General features: G+C 41.2%; 1 protein-coding gene across 1 annotated transcript in view; it reads right to left on the reverse strand.

The window, feature by feature from the left end:
• Positions 1-24,949, reverse strand: part of Mapk1 (mitogen-activated protein kinase 1) — a 61,289-nt gene that overhangs the window by 19,718 nt on the left and 16,622 nt on the right. Inside the window, exons 2-4 of the mRNA XM_052158279.1 lie at positions 8,502-8,684; positions 6,911-7,100; positions 1,461-1,577 (exon numbers count right to left, since the gene is read on the reverse strand). Of these exons, the coding sequence (XP_052014239.1) occupies positions 1,461-1,577; positions 6,911-7,100; positions 8,502-8,684 (490 nt within the window). The remainder of the gene's footprint in view (positions 1-1,460; positions 1,578-6,910; positions 7,101-8,501; positions 8,685-24,949) is intronic.

Raw genomic sequence — 24,949 nt, forward strand, 5'->3', positions numbered from 1 at the left:
AGAAAAAGCTAAAATACAAAAGGTGGTAATGATTATGTTTCCACTAATGGAAAGTAAGAGAAATATCTTGAAAAGTTCTATGAAAGCAAAATTTCACAGTCAAACTATTTCCTCTCGAACTATTACTAGCTGTAGTGTTCCAGAAATAAATGGCTCAGAAACTGCACGAGCATCACCCATCACAACATACACAGCTTTGCCTTTGGATACAATGAACTTAACATCATTTCTTGTCATCAACAGGACACAAAAGTGAAACCCTGAGACACATTATATTCCTCACAAATAGCATGAATCAGAGTGGGTCATATGCTGTGTGCTAAGACACTTGTGACTACAGCGACAGCTCAGCAGAGGGCTCCTGAAGAGGGCCCAGCAGTCTATTTCCCAGCCATATTGAGCAGCTCACAACAATGCCTATATTCCAGGGCATCCAATACCTCTGGTACCTCTGGGCACCAAACATGTGTACAAACCCATATAGACACACAATTAAAAACAAAACAAAAGAAAAACTACCAGGAAAACCCATACAAATCCAAACTGGATCTCAACCTTTTTTTCTGTCTGTCTGTACCCTCCCCCTAACCCCTCAAGACAGGGTTTCTCTGTGTAGCCCTAGCTGTCCTCCAACTCAGAGATCTGTTGCCTCTGCCTCCCATGTGCTGGGATTAAAGGCATGGGCCACCACTGCCTGAGAATCTCAATTTTGCCCACCATTTTATAATTATAACAAGGAGTGCATAGTTGTAAATCTATTCAATCATGTTCATTTTTTTTTTTTTTTTTGCAACAAAGTATTAATAGCTTGGGCTGGTCTTAGGCTTGTGGTAATTCTAGCTTTGCCTCCCGAGTGCTGACATTATACTTGCTTACCCCTCCACCCCACTTCTGTTTTTTGGAGAGAAGGTCTCTTTATGTAGCCTGGACTGTCCTACAACTTGCTATACAAAAATCACAGACTTCTGCCTGCTCCTGCCTGAATGCAAGGATCAAGGGTATGCACCACCATCTATTAGCAAGACCTGGGTTTATTAGCAGAGCCTGGATGACCTGATATTCCCTTCATAACGACTCCAAAGAGGAGCAAGGATTTCAGTTTGAAACATAACTACCCTGTAATTTCAACAGTCCATAGTGGCTCTGTTTTTTCTGCACCTAGTAATTTTGCTGTAGAGATATTCTTCATTGTCAGACAATGTGACCTTTGTAGAACAGTTCTGGAACATTTGCACAGAAACCCACCTTACTAGATATCTTAACAACATAAAGAACAGGTATGTAAGTTGCTACAGAAGTATTTTAGTGGTATGTACAAGGAAGGGATATAGGTGTCTATAGTCACTGTGATTGAAGATGGTGAACCCTAAGCCCAAAAGTTCTGTTTCTCAAATAGGACTCTGGCTCTGGCCAGATATGCCAGGATGAAGAGGAAGGTTATAGCTGTTTCTTTTTCTTACCTTGGAATTCAACATAATTTCTGGAGCTCTGTACCAACGCGTGGCTACGTACTCTGTCAAGAACCCTGTGTGATCATGATCTGGATCTGCAACACGGGCAAGGCCAAAGTCACAGATCTAAGGGAAAAATTGGGATTCCATTTTAGAGTCTAATGAGCTAATATCAAAACACCATAAAAATAAAAATGGCAGTATCAGTAATAAGGATAACAAGTTCATGCTACCAATACTATGCTAGACATTTTTCTGGAAATTACAAAGTCATCATTCCTTAATCCTCAACACCCTGAGAGGAAGGGAGGACAGGCTGAAGGGTCAACTACAGGGCACAGGGCACGGTCTGACAGCCACCGTTAGGTCTCATCCACATCAGCTATTGTGAGTGCGTGGCACACTCAAGTGACTTGAGCAAAATCATCTTAGAGGGGCTAGAGATGGCTCTGCATGAAAAGCACAGACTGCTCTCACAGAGAACACCAATATCCACACTGAGTGACTCACAACTGTCTATAAATTCTAAAGGAACTGACACTCTTCTGATCTCCATGGGCACTTACATACAATGTACAGACATACAATATAAATACACAACATAAAACTAAACCTCAAAACCAAAACTGTTTAGGGGCAAAAATCAGCAAACTCATCCAGAGCCTGTTTCCACTCCAAGCTACCATGGCTCACAGGATCACTGCTGATAATGCTTCTTAATTTGCCCTGACCTATTTCCTCAGATTATCATTTCTAACTAACTTCCACTTTTAATTAATTAGTTAATTTTATGTATGAGTACACTGTTGCTGTTTTCAGACACACCAGAAGAGGGTATTGATCCCATTACAGATGGTTGTGAGCTACTATGTGGTTGTTGGGAACTGAACTCAGTACCTCTGGAAGAACAGTCAGTGCTCTTAACTGCTGAGCTATCTCTCCAGCCTCGTTCATTTTTTTTTAATTTCAAAAATACTTACTTCCCCACTTTTCACATAGCCAATCCTAATAGTTTTAAAGCTTTCGTGTATTGACGATAAAACATTTTATTTTGATGCTTATTACTTATTCTAGAGGACAACTTTCAGAAGGAAGCTGAATCTCTCTCCAATCTTGTGAGTCCCAGGTAGTAAACTCAAGTCATTAGGCTTGGGAGCAAACACCTTTATCACTGAGTCCACCTTTATCACTGTCATCCACCATTGTTTTGTAGAGCACCCAGCTCCTCACATTCTTCTGACTTAGTATTTTGTAAGCTCCTACCACCTAGCTGTGCAGCACTGTGCTGCTGCTTGGGTTAGCTGCCTTAGAGACTCTAGTGTGTATAAAATGTAGGTATGCTCTACTTAGGTCCATATAAATACAAAATATTTTACTTCTCTGGTTCCTAGGAAACCAATTCAAGAAAGAGACAGTTTAACAGAGATGAGACATTGTTCAGTAGAAGGTCATCTGGAAAACATATTAATTGGAGGCTTGATTCTATTACGTCAGCTAAAAATAAGGGGCAGAACTTTAAAAGTAAAACCTCCAAAAGAAAAGGCAAATGTTTTGTGGATATTTTTTTTTTTTTTTTTTTTGAGACAGGGTTTCTCTGTGTAGCCCTGGCTGTCCTGGAACTCACTTTGTAGACCAGGCTGGCCTCGAACTCAGAGATCCACCTGCCTCTGCCTCCCAAGTGCTGGGATTAAAGGCATGTGCCACCACCGCCTGGCTGTGGATCATTTTTTGTAGTAGCATTTTTAAATATTAGTTTTTAAAGTCAGTTACTTTTTAATGGAAGCAATTTGACCAAAAGACTGTCACAGAATTCTGAAATCCTCCCCCCAAAGTGTTTAAGGAGAGAAAAAAAAAACCCACAAAAACCCCAATAGCCTGTACTTTGTCCATAAAGTAGGACAACGGAGAAGGAACAAGTCTAAAAGACAGTTATTTGGATCTTAATCCCTGGTCAGATATCCCACTGAGTACCTCAGTAATTGAGAAAGAGAGATAGATACCTCCCTTCCCCCACTGTACAAGCATCTTCCTACAATAGCCCATCTTTACTGTGGAGAGCTCCCTTTCAGAGGTAGCACCGTCATTCTCACGGAGTCCTGTTTGCTTCAATTACAGCATCTAAAAAACTGCATATCTATTTTGCAAAAGGATGTCACTGTGTTATCAAAAAAAAAAGTAGACAGCCAGTCCATCCTCTTCTTTTGTAACTCTCTTGCAGGTCACTTGCCGTGAGGGTTCTCATGTAGAAGAGAACAGTGGGGAAATCCTGTTTTTCTCCATATCCAATGGCCTACTCTAGCTATTCTACTTAGTATACAGAACCTTCACTGTGAACCTGGATCTCTCCGTTAAAATGTGTGACAATGAGATTAAAACTCTGATGGTCACTGCCCCCTTGGGTCATAGATGGAGAATAGTCATAGCTTCCTTCCCCTAGTCTAGCATTGGGAATCTGGGGGCCTGCCTCACGCATGCTGAAGGCACTCTACTAGTGAGTTAGATTTCTAGCCCAGCTATTAGACTTAGCTATCACTTTTGAGGAAGAATACCATTAAGTTCTAAGTTCTGATTTACCTCAAGGCTTTCATTGTACATGCTATTCTACTTGTTTCCATAAGAATCTTGGCTACTAGTGGCTAGAGTCGAACACCGCTTTTCCCCTACCCTTAGGAGGCAGAGGCAGATCTCTGTGAGTTTGAAGCCAGCCTGGCCTACACAGTGAGTTCCAGGACAACCATCGCTACATAGTATGAAGCATAGCAGCAGTTAAGACTCAAATAAGAAAAGCAATCCATGATTTTTCCTCACATTTGAGTGAAAGCACTCTCAGCCACCACTTGTTATGGTAGAGTATGGCCAATCCATTCCAATTCTGCATGATTTATTAAACTTCTTGACTTGTGTAACTTACAGTGCTTCTCTTTTGTAGAGCTAACTCTTCATTCTATGATTCGCCAGTCCAGCCAGTTTTCCTCCTCCTGTCCTTTTTTTTTTTTTTGGTTTTCTTTCTTTTCTTTTTTCTTTTTTGGTTTTTTCGAGACAGGGTTTCTCTGTGTAGCCCTGGCTGTCCTGGAACTCACTCTGTAGATCAGGCTGACCTCTGCGTGCGCCGCCACCACTGCCCGGCTTTTTTTTTTTTTTTTGGTTTTCTAGACAGGGTTTCTCTGTGTGGCTCTGGCTACCCTGGAACTCCCTCTGTAGACCAGCTGGCCTCAGAGTCCGGGATCTGCCTGCCTCTGCCTCTCCAGTACTGGGATTAAAGGCATATGCCACCTCCCCTGACCACAAAAATTTCTTAATATTATTCTACGAAAGACTAACCAAATTAATGATGCAATAAAACAAACAGAACAAAAAACGCTTCACAATAAAAAACAACAAAACCCAAGAAAGACTATCATGCCTACAGATAAAACCCCAATGATTCTCAGAATAACTCCATAAAAGAAGCCAGACCACTAGTGCAGTCCAACCAGCCTAAGATGTCTTATAGGGTCTGCATTCTCATCTGATCACCCCTTGAACTATGGAAATGGAAATGTCCCAAAAAACATGTGTTGCATTTTGTACCCTTGTTCACAGGCCTAACTACAACCATACAGACTTACTGATGACTCTGTGGACTCTGTTTACAGGCCTAACTACAACCATACAGGCTTACTGATGACTCTGCTTAGCAAACAATGAGCACACATACTGGTACTGAGCACACTTCCCATTTTTCTGGTCCACCAGAAATATGCCAACAGAAGCTGCAAACAGGGTCTAAAAACCCCTTGTGTGTTTTTGTGGACCTGAGAAATTAAGGGTCACCATGTAGCACTACAATATGATACATATATCAGTGACTCCAGAGCTTGAGTAGGTGATGCTCCTCCACACTAGTATTTGCTCAAAAGTCACATAGCACCTGCCACCATACTTTATTTGAGTGCATATACTTGCTGTGGCAAATAAAAATCTCATTGAAAAACTACTCATCTTTGGAATGAAATACTCTCCATGTGAATGATATACTCTAGATAGCCACTTTAAAAATGTGAGTGAAACCAGCTATGGTGGAGCATGCCAATAGGTAGGAGAATGGGGAGTTTGGGATCAGCCTTATCAACACCTTGCTGGGTGCTGTATGCATCTACTGTGCACATCTATTATTCTGACTCACTCTTGGGAAGTGGATGCATGAATCTGGGGCCAGCCTGAGCTATAGTAAGACCTTATCTAAAAAAACGAAACAAAACAAAACAAAAAAACTAAACCACCACCACCAACAACAAAAAACCACAAAAGCACACTTTAAGTAGACCGACAGGAGGCTGTCCATACCTTACTTAAAGCTCTTTAGTTTACAAGCTGTTGCTCAGGACCTAGTGCTGCCCTCAAACAAAGAAGAATGTAGTATTTTGTTTACTCAACCCTTGCTTTTGACTTATGTTCTGGTCTTATGAAACCCCGTTTATCCTAGGAGGACTGACATGGACACTATCTTCCTCTTATTTATTTCTACCCTTTGCCTCTGAATACTACTTTCTAAATGCCGCAGCACGTGTTATCAATTATACACTGTCCGCTGGGTTAACATCTCTTGCTTTTCCAATTTCAGAGGCAGACACTGGCCTGGAACCTAACAAAGCTTCACCTAAGAATGTTTATTTAACCAAGAAGTCAAAAAATGACTGTTCTTACACATCTACATACGAAGTGTCTTAACTGGTAATATAGTTCATATAAAGCATATGATGCTTTAATGTTAATATTTAATATTATAGTCACGGGACACTGAAATTGTAAAAAATTAACAACATAAAAAGTTAACAAATTAGTACCATCTCCCCTAACACTATCAATTATAACCAACTCATTGTATAGATCTACCACATTTTATCCATAATTAGCTAGATATTTGACTTCCATTTTCTGTGACAATGAATTATACTATAATGTTATGAACATGTTTTCATTTTACTAAGGTACATACTTGGAAAAAGTCTTTGTCAATGTTATCTTCCCTTTTCCTTGAGACAGGGTTTCATTATGGAGTCCTCACTGGCCTGGAACTCACTATGCACATCAGGTTGCTCTTAAACTCTCGAAGATCTGCTTGTTCTGCCTCCTAGTGCTGGAATTTGAGGTATATGCTACCATACCTGACACTAATTATAACCATTTTGGAGAGAAGCTGTCTGTCACTGTGTGCCTTATTTTGTTTTCTTGATACAGAGAATTAAGAAACAAAATAACACACATGACACTGTACACACAAAGTCTATCTATACATATTAATAGTGGCTACTGTCTCTGAGGGAAGAATGGGCTAAAAAAGGAATGAGACTCCTACTGTATATCTGTATTTTCCTATAAAATGTTTGTATATCCGATAGTTTTGAATATATATAACAATATTTCAAAGTTGTCTTTTAAAAAGTACATATCATCCTGAGAGTAAAGACTTAGCTGACCTTGAGATCACAAGTGGTGTTCAGCAGGAGGTTGGAAGGCTTGAGGTCACGGTGCAGAACATTAGCTGAATGGATATATTTTAATCCTCTCAGGATCTGATAAAGAAAATAGCAGATATGGTCATTGCTGAGGTGTTGTGTCTTCAAGAGCTTGTAAAGATCTGTCTCCATGAGGTCCTGTACTATATATCTGTTTGACAGGTTAAGGTAAAACACTACCAGTTGGTCACACTTAGCAAAGCACTGAAACAAATTCAACTCCTCTTAACCCTCTCCCCATACAGTTTCAGACACAGCTGGGCCATCACAAGGAGAGACCGAAGAGAACATAGCATACTCTCACGGAAGAAAACAAACACCAGTTGTGCCCTAGGTGGCCTGTTGTGGGTCCACACTGAGACTTGAAACAGAATATTGGTCAACCTTGAAGTTGTAACATCTCTGTTCCCCACACTGTCTACTATTAACCAATTTTCTCCAAAGCTTAATTAAAGAGCACGGTAGCCTACAAACATCACACCCATCTCCCTGGCCCAGAAGCAATGTGCAATGGCACCGGTTTGCTTTTTGGCACCAAAATCCTCACAAGCCAACCTAGAAACAGCACTGCCACTGAATCCAATCTCTGCCCCTTTTCCTCATTCTCTGATTACTGTTAAATTCTGCACATGCATTGTAAGACCAAAGGAAGGTGTGTAAAGAAGCTGATGATGGGTTCTGTTCTTCTTTCCTTCCTGCATAGCCAGCCACTGCCTAAGCACCTAAAACTTCAGCTAAGCCACATTTTCTCTTATGAAAATTAAACTGTATTAACCCTTTTCTTTTAACATCACCCTAACAATGTTTTATTAGGGGATTTTTTTGCATTTATTTTTATGCATAAATACTATTCTATTTTCTACAGATTCAGGCTCTGTAAAGAGTTTGAGTTAAACAAACTTGTTATTTATAAAAGGTGTTCTTCTATGACAAAGGGTAACAAGAGCCAGCAGCAGGAGGCTTCCCTTACACCACCACACCACTTACTAACAGACATGCTTAAAAAGACCAAGGCTGCCTAGAAACATGGAGCTACTATTCCTAGAGGTCCTGGGAGGCGGAATCTTCTAGACCAGCTTACCACTGATATCTAATGCTGGCTACAATTATACGTATCAGAGTTGATCTGGTCTTGAAGAACTTGATGCCCAGTCTGTTCTACTTTTGTTTTGTTTGAGACAGGATTTCTCTGTGAGGCCCTGGCTTTCCTGGAACTCTTTGTATATCAGGCTGGCCAGGAGCTTAAAGACCTACCTGCTACCACCTCCCAAGTTCTGGGATTAAAGTTGCACCACTGTGCTTGGGCCAGTTATTTTAAAGGTAAGGACGCTGATGCTGAGGCACACACTACAATCATCTCGAAGACACTGATCTGGCCAGGTGTACATTTAGAGTTTCTACTTCCTGCTGTGAAGGTCTGACTTCCTTTTCACTATCATACATGGGAAGAGTGATTAAAAAAACTCTTTGTGCACTTTTTCTTGATTTCAAGTTATTTACTCTACAAAGTGACCAAGCAGCAGTGGCAGCAGCTAACATCAGAAAAGGATACACATCTTTCATTTGCTCAATGGTTGGTGCCCGGATGATGTCATTGATGCCGATGATGTTCTCATGTCTGAAGCGCAGTAAGATTTTTATCTCTCTTAGGGTTCTTTGACAGTAGGTCTGGTGCTCAAAAGGACTGATTTTCTTGATAGCAACTCGAACTTTGTTGAGATTATCATAAGCAGAGCTATAAAAAAATCAAAAGTATGTGTATGAAAATTAAAAATAGCTCACTGAATTATCTGGCAGAAGGAACACAAACTTGCAAAGTATTGAAGTCATCATATCTGTCACATCTGTATTGATAATTAGTTGATACCTGTGGAAGCAGCAGATGTGCTACTCACAAAAAGGTAAAGCAGCACATGCTGAACCTGATATTTAAGAGCTGCATGGCCTGTTCATGAGATGAATGCTCATTTCTATAAACTGGACACCGGTTTACAGGAAACCAACCAACCAACCAACCACCCACCCACCCACCCACCCACCCAAGAAAACCACCAACATATTTTCCTATTGTCTTAAATAGCAGATAACACTTTGATGAGAATACCATTTCTGACCCCAAAAGAACTATTCATAGTCGTCACTGAATTCTCTGATACAGCAGAAACATCAAATACCATCAACCACATCTTTATCCCTAAGAAAGTGGATTCAGAAGACTTTATGGCCCTTTATCAACCTCTTCCTCCTCCTCTACATTTTATTTCATGTGTATGGATGCTTTGTCTCCACACATGTCTGTGCACCACACATGTGCAGTGACTTCGCTGAGCATCAGACCATTTGGAGCTAGAGTTCCAGGCAGTTGTTGGTTGCTATGTGGGTGCTGGAAATAGAACTTGGGTCCTCTGCGAAGCAGCCAGCTCTCCAGGCCAATTACCAATTTTCTTACAAGCAAAACACAGGTGTATTTTTGGTTGTTGGTAGTATTTTGTAACAAAATCTACAAAGTAATGTTCTAAAAAATACTTTCACAGCCATATGATGGGAGGTTTTCCCAAACTATACTTCAGGACCAACTACATAATTCTAAATAGAAGCAATAAAAATCCTGCTTTTAATTTTAGGATGGTTTAAAACTTTAAATATAACTACTATATTTTTGCGGGGTCATGGGGCAACAATTTACCTAAATATTTTTTACAAAAGCATTTTATATTAATGTCAACATCTGACCACTGACAAAAGCAATGAAAATACTGGCAAGCACTAAAAATATTTCCTTGTTTCCTCACTAAGTGCTAGAAATGTGAAATGGTATTTACTGACTGTCACTCCTGATACCTCTGACTGAGTCTATCCAAAGTCTGTTTTAGGAATAGCCTTGCCAGTGGCTCCAACTGCTTCACAATGCCATTACACACTGCGCTGTCCCAAAACACTATTTAAACATTATTTTCCTTGGTTTGGTACAGTAGTGCCCAAAGCAGTGGTTCTTGGGAAGGCAGACAAAGCATGTATAGTTTAGATAAATGTACCCAATACTGGGATCTAACTTTAAAATTAAACACCCCCTTTGCTAATTGTAACAAGAGGGAGACCATTTTACAGTTAAAACAGGTTTGGAGCCAGGCGGTGGTGGCGCATGCCTGTAATCCCAGCACTCTGGGAGGCAGAGGTGGGCGGATTTCTGAGTTGGAGGCCAGCCTGGTCTACAGAATGAGTTCCAGGACAGCCAGGGCTATACAGAGAAACCCTGTCTCGAAAAAAACAAATCCAAAACACTAAAAAACAAGTTTGGGATTGTGCTAGAAAGGTGCCTGGCAGCAGCATAAAGCCCTGGAATTTGATCCTTCAGCACAGTAAGTTAAAATTAAGTAAAAGTAAACTTGTAAAATACTGGTCAGAAATTCAACATTATAAATTCTTATTTTTAAATAGAACAGTTAGTCAAATCTGGTTTGCTTTACAGAATTATAATCTACCAGGAATGGTTTTAGCTTATTTTTATGGCAGGGTCTTTCTTGTTCTGAGTGTTCTGGAACTCAGATTAGGTGGCTCTGCCTCAAGTGCTGGGATTAAAGGTATGGTCATCACAATGGGTTTATCTCATAGTGCTGTCAGAAGAAATTAAGCATCAGTGTGGCCTTCTACTGTATCACCTGACTTGGTAGTCTATTTGAAGGTGTGAGACCATCTTCTTCCACCTTCACCTCTGACCCTGCTCAGAGTGTGGCCTGATCCTACGTACACAGGCAGACACACATGCAGGCAAAACACCCAAATGCATATAAATAAAATACAATTAAAAGGGCAAAGGGAGCACAGAGCATCTCTCCTGATGGTGTACATCTATCATCCCAGTACTAAGGAGGCAGAGGCAGGAAGATCTTTGAGTTTGAGGATAGTCTGGTTTATATATTGCAAGTTCCAGGACAGCCACTGAGAGAATCTGTCGCAAAATGGGGTAGGTGGGGTAGAGACATGGCTTAGTGGTTAAAAGTTCATAATATTCTTCCAGAAGGTCCAAGTTCAGTTCAGAGCACCATTCCTGGATTAAATTTGAGGCCTACTCTACTGGAGAGCTGTGCCTGGTACTATAAATCTAGTCAAAAAATCCAAGGCTGGGGAAATTTTACAGATACTAACTCCCTTTCCTAATTCTGCTAAGTCAACATCTACTAATGTCTCGCTAATGGACTTGTTAAATTGCCTTCTGAATACATTAACACCCTTAATTCTCAATGCTTCTGTCAAGCTTGGAAGAGAAGCTTCCTTAGTGGGTAGCAAGCAGGCAACGCAGACTTTCAACTGGTCAAAGCACTGAAAGTGACTGTTGAATGCTCAGCCCTTATTTGGACATATGTATCATGCTCCCCCAGGCTCAGAAAATATCACGGATGGCAGAAAGCAGGTAAGAGCTGGAGACGGGGAAGAAAGAATGTGAAAGGTTGCAAACGATCAGGCCAATCAACAAACACTTCAGCATGAATGAGAGAAGGGTTCAAGATGATATGTTGATAACAGCTGAGGAGCAACTGGCAAATGATGGCTGCTGAGAGAGAAGTGATTTTTCTTTTTGGGAATAGCCGATGGTGGGTTGCCTAGCTTCTGGTAGATGGCCCCCAACATTCATGTCTATGTAGGTACACTGATTGGACTCCAAGGTTATAAGAAAAACACAAGTATAGGACCGTGGGAGGAGAGATGTCAGCGGCCTCTGGGGAGGTGAGATATGGTTTGGATATGACCTAGGTACACTGCATACATGCACAGAATCATCCAAAGTACATAAAAGAATTTAAGAGTGTGTGTGTGTGTGTGTGTGTGTGTGTGTCTGTCTGTCTGTCTGTCTGTCTGTCTGTCTAGGACCTTTTGGACACATGATCTATTCTAGGACCAAGATGGGTTGGAACAGATTTAGAAGCACGCTGACCAGCAAATATGGGATTAAAAGCCCACAATTTCTGGCTATTATTTAAGAAGATGCTTTGTAAACAGGGGGGAAAAAAGAAAATCACCATGAGTCAATTATGAACAAGTCATGGTAAACCAACGTCATTTTCTGTTTTGATAGGGTTACCACAGCAACTAGAGTATTGGTCACAGCTTCTGGAGAACTCAAGCTACTTTAAATGTACTTCCCATTTTAGAGATTTCATCATGTTAAGTGTGATGGAGGGGGAAAAGTTCCTGCTCTCGAGAAGCTCTGAATTTAGTGAGGAAAGGACACACACACACACACACCCTACATACCCCACAACCCTTACAGAAATGCACTTGCTAAACACAAAGAGAATCTGGATAAGTTAATTCCAAATAACAACAACAACAGAGAAAGAATGAAAAGTTGGGTCCAGTGGTGCACATCTTTAATCCCAGCACCCAAGAGGCAGAGGCAGCCAGGACTATATGTAGAAACCCAGTCAGAAAAAACAAAAGACCAAAAAAGAGGTCCACTGAGTCTACACAGGGAGTGCAAAGCTAGCTCAGCTATACAATGAGACCCTGTCTATAAAAGAAGAAAGAAAGCTGGTGGGGGAGTAGGGCAGCAGGCAGGCAGACTATAGAAACTACATCCTATGAGTAGACTTTTTTCTCTTAAAAAATTTATTTTGTTTATAAGTATATTGATGCTTGTGAGCCACCATGTGGTTGCTGGAATTGAACTTAGGACCTCTGGAAGATCAGCCAGTGCTCTTAACCACTGAATCATTCTTTCCAGCCCCAGGAATAGACTTTTTATACAAAAGCAGGGGTACAAGCAATTAGAAACATACGGAAAGAGAAAGGGACCAGAATGACTATGGGACCACTGACCTCACCCGCACTATCCCTTCCCAGAAGGAACCACGCTCACCCACAGCCCCCATTTCTGTCTTAGAAACTATGCAGCCCCACGTGAAGCAGGCCACTCTTGTTCTGTAGCTCCGTGATGCAAAGAGGAGTGTGCTATGCGTGTGCTCCCCTTTTGGCACACAACTCTTAAGAAGCTTAAGAATTTTCTAGTCAAGCCTGATCTTTAAGGTCATTAAGAAAATATAATGAAGAACATATATTCCATTTAATATTTCTTAACTTGATTTTTATAGCATGCGGGACTCCATAGCTTTACCCCAGGTCTTGCAAATATCAGAGGCAGAAACCGGTGGACCCAAGAATGATTTACATATGTATATGTGTGTATATATGAACAAATGAATATGATGAGGATGGAGCCCTGTGTGTATTGTAGGCAAGCATTCTACATCAAGTTGCATCCCTAGCCTGTCTGACTTAGAGATCTAAAGGTGACTGGGATCATGTGCTGGAGACCAGTCACCTTTAGAAGTGTCAGAGTCACAGAAGCTAGAGCAGGTTTCACTGTAAAGGAGAAAAGCTGGGAAAAGAGATCTGGGGACACGACTCAGAATAAGTAATGATAAACCAGTTAAGGGCAGTAAGAAGCTAAAACAATAAAAGACTAAGAATCCTCATCCAACTATTAAACTATGTGTTTACCCAAACAAACAGACTAAGAGGAAGAGAATGGTATTTCAGAAGTCAGAAACTTTAAACTGAGGTAGAGAAAGATAAGAACTAGAAAGCATTCTCTGGGTCTACAGTGAAATGAGGTCCAGTAACCTTGGTGCTGTAAGAAAATGAAGGGAAAGCAGGTATGAGTGGAAAGAAAAGTGCTTTTTTAAAAAAAATGGTAACAACTGGGAAAGGATGACTAGAAAATGCAGGTAGACTACTACATCATTATGGCATTATGAGTTATTATGAAGAAAGTAGGTGAGTTAAGGTTGGAGACTAGTGGGGTGGAAAAGTAAGCTCCCAATGGACAGGCAGGGGATGGCAAAGAAAAATCCATGTCAAATAAGACACACTTGTGAAGACGCAAGTGCACCAAGTTCTGCAATGACTAGGACACAGGTTGATCACCACAATCTGGCTCATACCCACATACACCCATGCAAAATGCCCAAAACAATGAGATCAGGTCAGGTCCTTTCCAATGGCCCAAGGCTATTTCCCCTACCCTCCCACCTTGTTTTTCATGATAGGGTTTCTCTGAATACCCTTGGCTGTCCTGGAACTTGATTTGTAGACCAGGTTGATCTCTGCCTCTGCTTTCAGATGCTGGGATTAAAGGCATACACCCCGTACTCCTAGCTCAATGTTATTTCAAATGTAGTCTTGAAATTGTCCCAAAGTTTGAGGACAAAATGAAAAAAGTTACTTTATAAAAGAGAAACCAAGAAAACGCTAGCCTCTCCCAAGTGGCTAGAAGGAAGTATGTCCCTTCCAATATGAAGGTCTAAGAAAGAGCTCCACTTCTAAGATTCTTGTATAAGATTTTTTTTTCTCAAGTCCAGGATTCCAAACAAAAATGAGAAAAACTGAAGATGGAATAAAGAGCATGGTGCCTCGGGATGAGACTTAAGGGATTTCCTTAGCCTCAACAGCAACTATAAAGCAAATGCAGCAGTAGCACCCCTCAGCTACTACTTGTTTAAAAATATTTATCTAGAAGAGACAATATATATAAGCCGGCATTTAAAGTTGACCAGCTCAAAAAAGAAAAAAAAAACAAAAACATTTCAATGTAGGTTATGTAAGAAACCAAGGATATAAGAGTTTTTGTTTGTTTGTTTTTGTTTTATTTTTGATACAGGGTTTCTCTGTGTAGCCCTGGCTGTCCTGGAACTCACTCTGTAGACCAGCTGGCCTCAAACTTAGAAATCGGCCTGCCTCTGCCTCCCAAGTACTAGGATTAAAGGATTAAAGGTATGCACCACCACCGCCCAGCAGGATATAAGTTTTTAAAGACCTAAAATTTAAGAAACTTTCCATATTTCTACTTTTTAGCTATAATAAAAAATAGGGACTGACTCACTCTTCTGGTTTAAACAATTTAAAGCTAGGAATGGCATGCCTTTAGTCCCAGAATTTGGGAAGCAGAGGCAGGTGCATTTCTGTGGGTTTGAAGCCAGTTTAGTCTATATTGTGAGTTTCAGAAGAGCCAGGACTGTGGAGAGAAATCCTCTTCCCTAAATAAATAAATAAATAAATAAATAAATAAATAAATAAATCAACCCTAGTCTATGTACCATGAATCAGAACAGACTAGACATAATTCAAGGCTGCCTTAGCTCTGGGCGTCTGGTGGTTGCTTGAAGCTAACAAGGAGGAGTGAGAAGACTCAACTCTTTGTCAAGAAGGTATGGACAGCTCTTTGTGGCCAGCCTGCGGAGACAGACTGAGAAGTGGCCTGATTCTGGGGAGGAAGCAGGAGCTAGAGGAGCTGCACTCTAGCCATATGGACACAGGGAGCACTTTTGGTAGTAGGGGTTGGGGGGGGTGTGTGGAAGGTTGGGGTTGAAGACTGAACCCACATGCTAGGTAAGCACTCTCCCAATGACCTGCACCTCTAGGACTTTTACTTTTGGTATTGGACCTCACTAAGTTGGCCCACACTGTTGTTGTCACCCTGCTTCAGCCACCAGTATCTACATTTATTGGGAACTAGGTGATACTGGCACTGAAAGTACGTTTCACGAACAATTCTTAGTGCTTCTCAAACGCTAGGCCCTGCTCGCTCTGTGTCAGCATACATACAAGGTGGCATGTCAATGATGAACTGGGTTGAGTAGAAGGGCTGCAGAGCACAAGCTACAACATGCCCTGGGGAAGAGCAAAGGGTGACGTGACATCAGGCTGACAGTGAGGGCAGCTCAGTCAGAAATACAGGACAGATCTGACTGCAGGAAGCTAAAGCACAACTAGGAACACCAAAATACAAGAGCACTCCATCATCCGCAGTCTGAAATGATAGTTCTTGCTAGACTTGCCACCTGTTCTCCATGATCAAGGCACTAATAAAAAATTACACATGGTGAAGAGTTATCTTCCTTTGAGCCAGGATCTCTGTATCGTTCACGCTTGCCTAAACTCACTATGGAGCCTAGGCTGGCCTCAAACTTGTAGTTATCCTCCCGACTCCACAATTCTATGAATACCATTATATCCAGATAAAATTAATTTCTCTTAATAGTAAATGGTATTCTGTTTAGTCCTATCATCACAAAAATAATATTCCAATGTATCCAATTTTTCTGTAATCTGAAATTCATTCAAAGGCATTAATCTGAGGGTTTACAAGTTTTACCAACAGCTTAATGAGGAGGTCCTCAACCTCTGGGTTATGACCCCTCTGGCAAAATCTCTATCTTCAGAAATATTTACATTATGAATCATAACAGCAGCAAAATCAGTTATGAAGTATTAAATAATCTTCTGGTTGGGGGGGGGTCACTGCAACATGAGGATTACATGAGTATTACAGGGCTACAGCATCAGAAAGGTTAAGAGCCACTGCCTAAAGGATCCATAGGGAGTTGGGGGAGAGACTTAAAAAAAAAAGAACTCGTAAGAAGGTCAAAGAAAAGGCCCGGTGGAAAGGATAGACACATGGCCTCAGTGGAGAAGTTAATAGTCACTGTATATGGGATGGATCACTCACTAGGTGGGGTAGTCCCTGGACAGTCTTTCCCTCAGACTCTGTATCTCCTAGTGTGGATGTTTTGTTCCCCCTTCTAAGAAGGACCAGAGTATCCATACTTTGTTCTTCCTTCTTCTTGGGCATCATTTGATATGTGAATTGTGTGGTGAGTATTCCGAGCTTCTGGGCTAATATCCACTTATCAGTGTGTGTTCTTTTGTGATTGGGTTACCTCACTCAGGATGCTATTTTCTAATTCCATCTATTTGTCTAAGAATTTCATGAATTCATTGTTTTTAATAGCTGAGTAGTAGTCTATTGTGTAAATATACCACATTTTCTGTATCCATTCCTCCGTTGAGGGACATCTGGGTTCTTCTAGCTTCTGGCTATTATAAATAGGGCTGCTATGAACATAGTGGAACATGTGTCCTTATTACATGCTATTATTGATGCCCACAAGTACTTGCTGACTGGAGCCGGATATAGCTGTCACCTGGGAGGCTCTGCTAGTGCATGACAAATACAGAGGGGGACACTTTCAGCCAGCCATTGAACTGAGCACAGGGTCCAATGGGGGAGCTAGAGAAAGGACCCAAGGAGCTGAAGGGATTTACAGCGTCATAGGAGGAACAATGATATGAGCTACCCAGTACTCCCAGAGCTCCCAGGGACAAAAACATCAACCTGATAGTACACATGGTGTTACCCATGGCTCCAGACGCATAGGCAGCAGAGGGTGGCCTTGTTGGAGGGAGGTCCTTGGTCCTGGAAAGGCTTGATGCATCAGTGTATGGAATACCAGGACAAGGAAGTGGGAGGGGGTTGATTGGGGAACAGGGGGAGAAGAAATGTCTTATGGGACTTTCGGGGCTTGGGGGGGAGGGACCAGGAGAGGGGAAATCATTTGAAATGTAAATAAAGAATATATCTAATTAAAAGAAAGTTAATAGTCAAGAGACAGGAATATCAGTTTTAGGAGTCTGAAGGAATCACACTGCAAAGGCTCCTCAAATACTTTTTGTCTTACTCGGTCCATACGCAGGTTGGACTTGAACCTATTTCCTGTTTCAAGTGATTGGAGGGAAGAAACACTGTGCCTGGCCTGAAATTCCTATTAATCATCTACAAATGTGTTAAGCACCGTGGATAGAGTAGGGAAAACACAGGTTTCTAGCCGCATAACTACACAGGGGAGATATGAAGTCATACAAATATTAACACACACCAGCATATTAATATATGATCATATTATGAACAAATCATTATGAATATGGAGAAAACCACAAATAATTAGTGATACTAAAATGAGTGGAGTCCTTGGTTTAAATTGGGCCTTGACAGAAGGTTTTTGTTTTCCTAACACAGGGAAGAGGCCTTTAAACAGAGACTTTAAGGACTAGCAGGATTTAAAGCGGTTGGATAATGGCAGAGAAAGAACTTGTTCTACTAGCAGGCTGAGTAAAGGTTACCATGAAGAGCACACTGACCAGCGGTGGTGGCGCAGGCCTTTAATCCCAGCACTTGGGAGGCAGAGGCAGGAGGATTTCTGAATTCAAGCTCAGCCTGGTCTACAGAGTGAGTTCCAAGACAGCCAGGGTTACATAGAGAAACCCTGAAAACCTTGAAAAAACCAAACCAAACCAAACAACAGAGCACACCACCTACACAAACTGCGACAAGCAGGCTGACAGGCTGGAAGGAGAGTGCGCTTGCTCGTGGGTTGTAAGCCCTGAAGACACACATTACAAGTACACCATAGGGACCAAATAGGCTGTACTTGAGGAGGATACGTATGTATATATAAGTACATACATACAATAACTGATGAAACAGAGGCCATGAATGTGAACAACAGAGGAGAGGGATATAGTGGAGGGCTAGGACAGGGAAGGAAGAAATGTTGCTCAATCTCAAAAACAGACAAACAGTACACTGAGTACAAATCATGGCTCACAGTGATGCTTCCATTTTAAGTGGAGAATAAAATTATTGTTTATACATTTAAAAAATAATGTATATTTTGCTATTTTATGTATATTAGTGTTTTACAAGTGTCTTCCCCAGTACTTGTGAGTGTCAGAAGAAGCGGTTGGATTCCTTGGGATTGGAATTAACTTATAGTTGTGTGTTTTGTTTTTTAACTGATAGTTGTAAACCACAAAGCAGGTGTTGGGAATCAAATCCAGATTCTCTGTAAGAGCAACAAGTATCCATAGCCACTGTGCAAAGGCCAGACGTCTGGTTTACATAGTGAGTTCCATGACAGTGGGAGATGCAGAGACTCTGTCTCAAAAAGCATACAAAGCAAAACAAAAACCCAGACAAAAAGAATAAGGGATCTGGGCAGAAGAGGTGGTTTACAAGCTGAAAACACATACTGTTCTAGAATTCCCAGGTTCAGTTCCCAGCACCCATGCTGAGTGGCTTTACAACCACCTCTAACCCCAGTTCCAGGGATCTGATTCCCTTTCATGGGCACTCCCCACAAAAATCTATTAACTTCAAAATAAGACAATCTAATTATTAAAACAGGTAATAGGATATATTGCAACAAACATGAAAATATGATGAAATGTAAAAAGGCAAGTGTGCATTAGAACCACACATCTTATAAAATGGCAAAAACAAGACTAGTCCCAGCAAATGGCATTACAAATGCTGTAACTACGATGGAAAGTCTGAAGACCCAAAATATATGTATTAACGAACTAGCAGCTGCTGCAAGTGAAGTAAATTGAATCTGTATTTTCATACAGACCTGTGTGAAAATGTGTATAGGAGCTTTATACAAAGTGTAAAAGCCCCAAAGTGGAAGCAGATCAAATATTCATCAAAAATAAACTATGAGGGAGCTGGACAGATAGCTCAGAAATCAGGAGCATCACCACTCTTGCAGAGGCCTGGGGATTAGCTCCCAGCACCTGTGTCAGGTTGTGACTCAGCCTACAGCGGGTCTGACATCCCTAGCCTCGAGTAGCCACTGCTCCGAATACGTAACTAAAAACCACTATACATACATAACACACACACACACACACACACACACACACACACACACACACACACACACACTGTCTGCCTGTCTTCTAAAGAAAGAGAAAGAAGTCATGGAATTGGATGGGAAGGGAGTGGGAAGATCTGAGAGGTGGTGAGGGAGGGAAAGGAAACTGTGATCAGAGTATATTATATAAAACATTATTTAATTAAAAAAAATTACTAAATAATGTAGAGGCACATGCCTGTAATACCAATATTTGAGAGAATCACAGGTTCAAAAAAAAAAAAAGCCGGATGTAAGACTTTGTATAAACAAAACAAAACACAACAAAACACAAAGCCAACCAATCAAATATCAAGTTGGGGGGTAGGGAGTGGGAAGGACAGACAGGAGGATGATTGTTGAGTTTCATGTCAGCCCTGGTCTACAGTCTACATAGCATGTTCCAGGGCTACATAGAAAGATACTGCCTCAGAGATAAATAAATAAAATAAAACAGGGAAGCAAAGGTAACAGTCTGAGGAATATCCACCCCATGTGATGGCATTCAACAACAAAAAAGTGAACTGAGACGTGGACTAATAAGAATGAATCCAAAGAAAACCAGACAATAAGCGGAACTTATTTTCTACTACTATGATGTGGAATAAATAATATATATGAAATTCTAGGAAAGCTGCAGGTAACCTCTCTTGACAGAAAGTTGATCTGTGCTTGCTTGAAGCACAGACTCCCTGTAAAGGAACAAGAGAATTTGTGGTGACGTAAATTTCTGTGACTTCACTGTACTGGTGGTTGACAGATACACAGGTACATATAGGTGTCAACATTTAATTATATAAAGAAGCATTAAAGTGGGGCACGGTGGCGCACATCTTTGATCCTAATACACGGGAGGCAGAGGCAGACAAGCACCGTGAGCTTGAGGCTAGTCTGGTCTACACAATGAGTTCCAGGACAGCCAGGGCTACACACACCCTGCCTTACAAAGTAAACCAACCAACCAACCAAAATAACCAAACAAGAAACAACAAAAACCCCAGTGACAAAATGGTTTACCTTTTTTTCTTTTTCTTGGTGTAGAGAAGTGAATTCAGGACTTCATACTTTTTTTTTTTTTTTTTGGTTTTTTGAGATAGGGTTTCTCTGTGTAGCCCTGGCTGTCCTGGAACTCACTCTGTAGACCAGGCTGGCCTCAGAAATCCGTCTGCCTCTGCCTCCCAAGTGCTGGGATTACAGGCGTGCGCCACCATGCCCGGCTTGACGTCACATACTCTTAAGCACATACCCTAAGCCACTTTTTCTACTCCCTACCCTGTCCCAAAGATGCTCTTTACTACATAACAATTATACTTCAAAGGGGAGGGTTAAAAGACCGGGGAGAGAGGAGACAGCCCAGTTGGCAAAGCGGGTGCTGTGTAGCGCGAGAATCAGCTGAGATCCCAGCACCCACATGAGAGACAGCCAAGACACTGGTTTGTGTGTTCACAATCTCAGTCCTAGGAAAGCAGAGACAGGCAGATGCAAGGAAATGGTAGGCAAGGTATCATAAGAGGTGAGCCCTAGGTTTCAGGAAGAAATCCTGTTTCCAAAAAACAAAAAGGCTAGAGAGACGGCTCAACAGTTGTTGCTACTTGCTGCTTTTTCAGAGAACTTGAGCACCCACATCAGGTGCTTACAACCACCTCTAACTCCAGTCCCAATGGATGGGTGGGTGGATAGATGGACGGATAGACAGATAAGAGCCAGGCAGATTTCTGAGTTTGAGGATAGTGTGGTCTACACAGAGAAACCCTGTCTAAAACAAAACACCCCCTGCTCACACACACCAGCCAAAAGCAAATCGGTTTTTTGGGTTTTGTTTTGTTTTTTCCCCGAGACAGGGTTTCTCTGTGAAGTCCTGGCTATACTGGAACTCACTCTGTAGACCAGGCTGGCCTCGAACTCAGAAACCCACTTGCCTCTGCCTCCCAAGTGCTGGGATTAAAGGCATGTGCCACCACCGCCTGGCCAAAAGCAAGTCTTTTAAAGACCAGAAGTTAGAGGGGCTTCTGAGGAACAATACAATAACAATATGCGTACACAATCACCTATTAAGAACATGCACCTTTGGGCTGGAGAGAGCTCAGAGGTTAAGAGCCACTGACTGCTCTCCAGAGGTGTTGAGTTCAATTCCCAGCAACCACATGGTGGATCACAAACATCTGATGCCCTCTTCTGGTGTGTCTGAAGACAGCTACAGTGTCCTCATATAAATAAAATTAAAAAAACAAAAACAAATAAGAACATGCACCTTTATACGCTGAGCTGTGAATGCCCACCCGTCCACAATCCGCCTGTTTTGGTGTGGAACTTCTAATTATATTTAGCTTTCTATCTTATCTCTCTAGCTATTTGTCTTGCAGCCACATCTTACAGCAAGTAAAGACTCAGAAATATTTGTCTGAATAAAGAAGTTATGTAAAAGCACCACATACTGTACATAACGCTAAGCAACTAAACTGCTACCTATCAGCTGTGAATGGGTTATTTTTAGAGGAAGCCATTAAGCTGTTCTCTAAGCCTCCCATTTTGGTGAACTTTAATTATCTGAACACAAACTACAGTACTTCATTGCACAGATAAAAATTAACTTGTCTTCAGATACTAAACAAGTTAGACTGATCCAAATTAATGCTCCAAAAATAAGCAGGTAGACAATAATGACTGATTTAAAAAGTATTCCTTACTTTATCTTGGTTCTCTCATAGTTCACGAAGACACTACAACTAGGTTTTTGCCCTTTTCTTTTTAAATCAAGTTCAAACCATTAAATAAGAAAAATGAAAGAATAAAAGCTGGCCTAAAGCGACCCTGGCTCTGAAACTAACAGAAATAAGTGCTTTGGATTGACTCAGATGATTAATGCATATGCTCCAATACCTGACAGGGACTGCAGTTTAGAATCTGATGCCATATGTACTCTCTCGAGAGCCCAGAGCACACACAAATGCCGATAGCTACAAATAGATGCGTCAAATTTTCAATGTCTTCTGGCTTTAAAAATCTTAAAAAAAAAAAAAAAAAAAAAAAAAAAAGATTTATGCACCAGACATGGTGCATACTTTTAATCCCTACATTCTGAAGGCAGAGGCAGGTGTGAGTCTGAGACTAGCCTGGTCTATAATAGTGAGCTCCAGGGAAGTCAGGACTGCCCAGTAAGACTGTCAGAAAACAAAACACCATCAATCCCTCAAAAACTTTATTTATTTACTACTTTTATGTGTAGTGTGTACCTTCATGAGTTCATGTGCACAACAAGCATGCAGTAATTCATGGAGGCCAGAAGCAGAGAAACTAGATCCCCTAGGACTAGAGTCACAGAAATTTTGAGTCACCATGTGGATGTTGGGAACTGAAGCTGAACCCTCTGTGAGACAGCCAGTGTTCTTCACACTAAGCCCTGCCCCAATCACTATTACATTTTCCAATTTGGTATTCTAAAAAGGAACTAGCCTGTGAAAAGAAAAGAGATGGCTCAGCGGTTAAGAGCACTGACTGCTCTTCCAGAGGTCCTGAGTTCAATTCCCAGCAACCATGTGGTGGCTCATAACCATCTGTAATGGGATCTGATGAGCTCTCCTGGTGTGTCTGAAGACAGCTACAGTGTACTCATATAAATAAATAAATCTTTAAAAAAAAAAAAGAGCATTCACTCAAGCGACCTGAGTTTCAGTCCTGACCTAGATATGCCTAACAATGTGTTATGATACTGCTAAGAACATCTCTGCCCACACGAGGAGCATATAAAACTGGAACAATACAGAGAACACCAGCACGGCGCAGATGACATACACTTTTTTCAGTATCCCACTTTTTAAAAAAGAAAAAACCTTGGTTGTCAACCTGACTACATCTGGAACTAACTAAAACCCAAGTGGCTGGATATACTTGTGAAGGATTTTTTTCTTGACAAAACATTTGAGGTGGGAAGAATCACCTTTAATCCGGGCCACACCTGCTGGCAGCCTAGTAAGGACATGGAAGGAAGTGCTTGCTCTTTTTGCCTGCTTGCTGCCATCCTCAATGGCATTAGAATCTCCTACCCTGGGGTTCTCGTGTATGTGATGAATCATCTCAGACATCCAGCCTCATGGGCAGAACAACTTTTGGATTCTTGGACTTTTCATTGGGGGACAGGCATTGTTGGACTAGTCAGACCATAACCTGTATACCACTCTAATAAACTAATAAACCCCACATGTAACAGATAGACTGTCATTCTATCAGCTCTGCTTCTCTGAAGAACCCTAACTAATACACCACCTAAATGTTCACTGGCCAGAGGGCATACCCTGTATGTAATACCCTGCAGCTGGTAAATGAATGAGGAAGACAGGGGTTGTGGTGCACGTTTCTAATTCCAGCATTTGGGAGGCAGAGATAGGCGTCTAAGCCTAGTCTGGGCTCCACAGTGATATTCTTGTCTCTGAAACAAACAAACAAACAGACAGACAGACAGACAACAAAAATAACCCACCAAACCCAAAGAATGATTAAGAGTTCTAATAACTAACAGGGAATGACTAAGACTATTAAATGAAAAGAGTAAAGTTTAACTGGTGATGGTAGTGCACACCTTTAATCCCAGTAGAGGCAGAGGTAAGCAGATCTCTGAGTTCAAGGCCAGCCTGTTCTACATTATTAATTCCAAGATGGCCAGCACTACACACAAAAACCCTGTCTTGAACCTCCAAAACAAAATAGCTTTATTTATAATAATTTTAGGGTATCCCATCCCCTCTTCTAGCCTCTGTGGGCACTAGCCATGCAACACACTACACAGATAAACATGCAGATAAAATACCCACACACAAATAAAATATCAACTAAAGAGTACTATGAAACTAGGCATTTATAAGTACATGCGTGCCTATCTGGATAGGCATGCAAGTGGAAGGCAGTTATGATGGGAGAGGAAGCCGGCAAAAAGGAGAAGAGGTGTGCGTGACAGAAGTGGGCTAGTATTTGGAGAAGAGGGCCAACAGAGGGGAGTGGGAAGATGGGGGTAAGCAGTGGTTGAGAATCAAAGGGGGAGTGTCAAACCTATGGCACATTAGAATATAGATGAAACTTGAGACCATTATGCTAAGCCAAAAGGCCAGTTCATAAAGACAAATACTGTATAAGTCCATCAAAGGTACTTTAAGACAATTACACAGAATAATAGAACTGTTATCTAAGAACCCCAAATGGAAAAAATACATATACATATACACATATATATGTATATATAAATTAAACTAACTTAATTGTAACACAAATGAATTACAGACCCACAGTAGAAGCAATGGGGAAAATTCTCTCAACCAGTACTGGGTACTTTAAAGCTAAAGGGATAAGGAACGGAATGGACTATATACAGATCCTGAAATTTTTATTTGAATAATAGGAACAAACACATAAGGAAAACAGAAAATGAGAGCTACACTGGTGGAAGAATCACAAATAAGGGAGAAAGGTAAACTTGTGCAGT

The sequence above is a fragment of the Apodemus sylvaticus genome, chromosome 15 (assembly GCF_947179515.1).
Source record: "Apodemus sylvaticus chromosome 15, mApoSyl1.1, whole genome shotgun sequence".
Lineage (NCBI taxonomy): Eukaryota > Metazoa > Chordata > Mammalia > Rodentia > Muridae > Apodemus > Apodemus sylvaticus.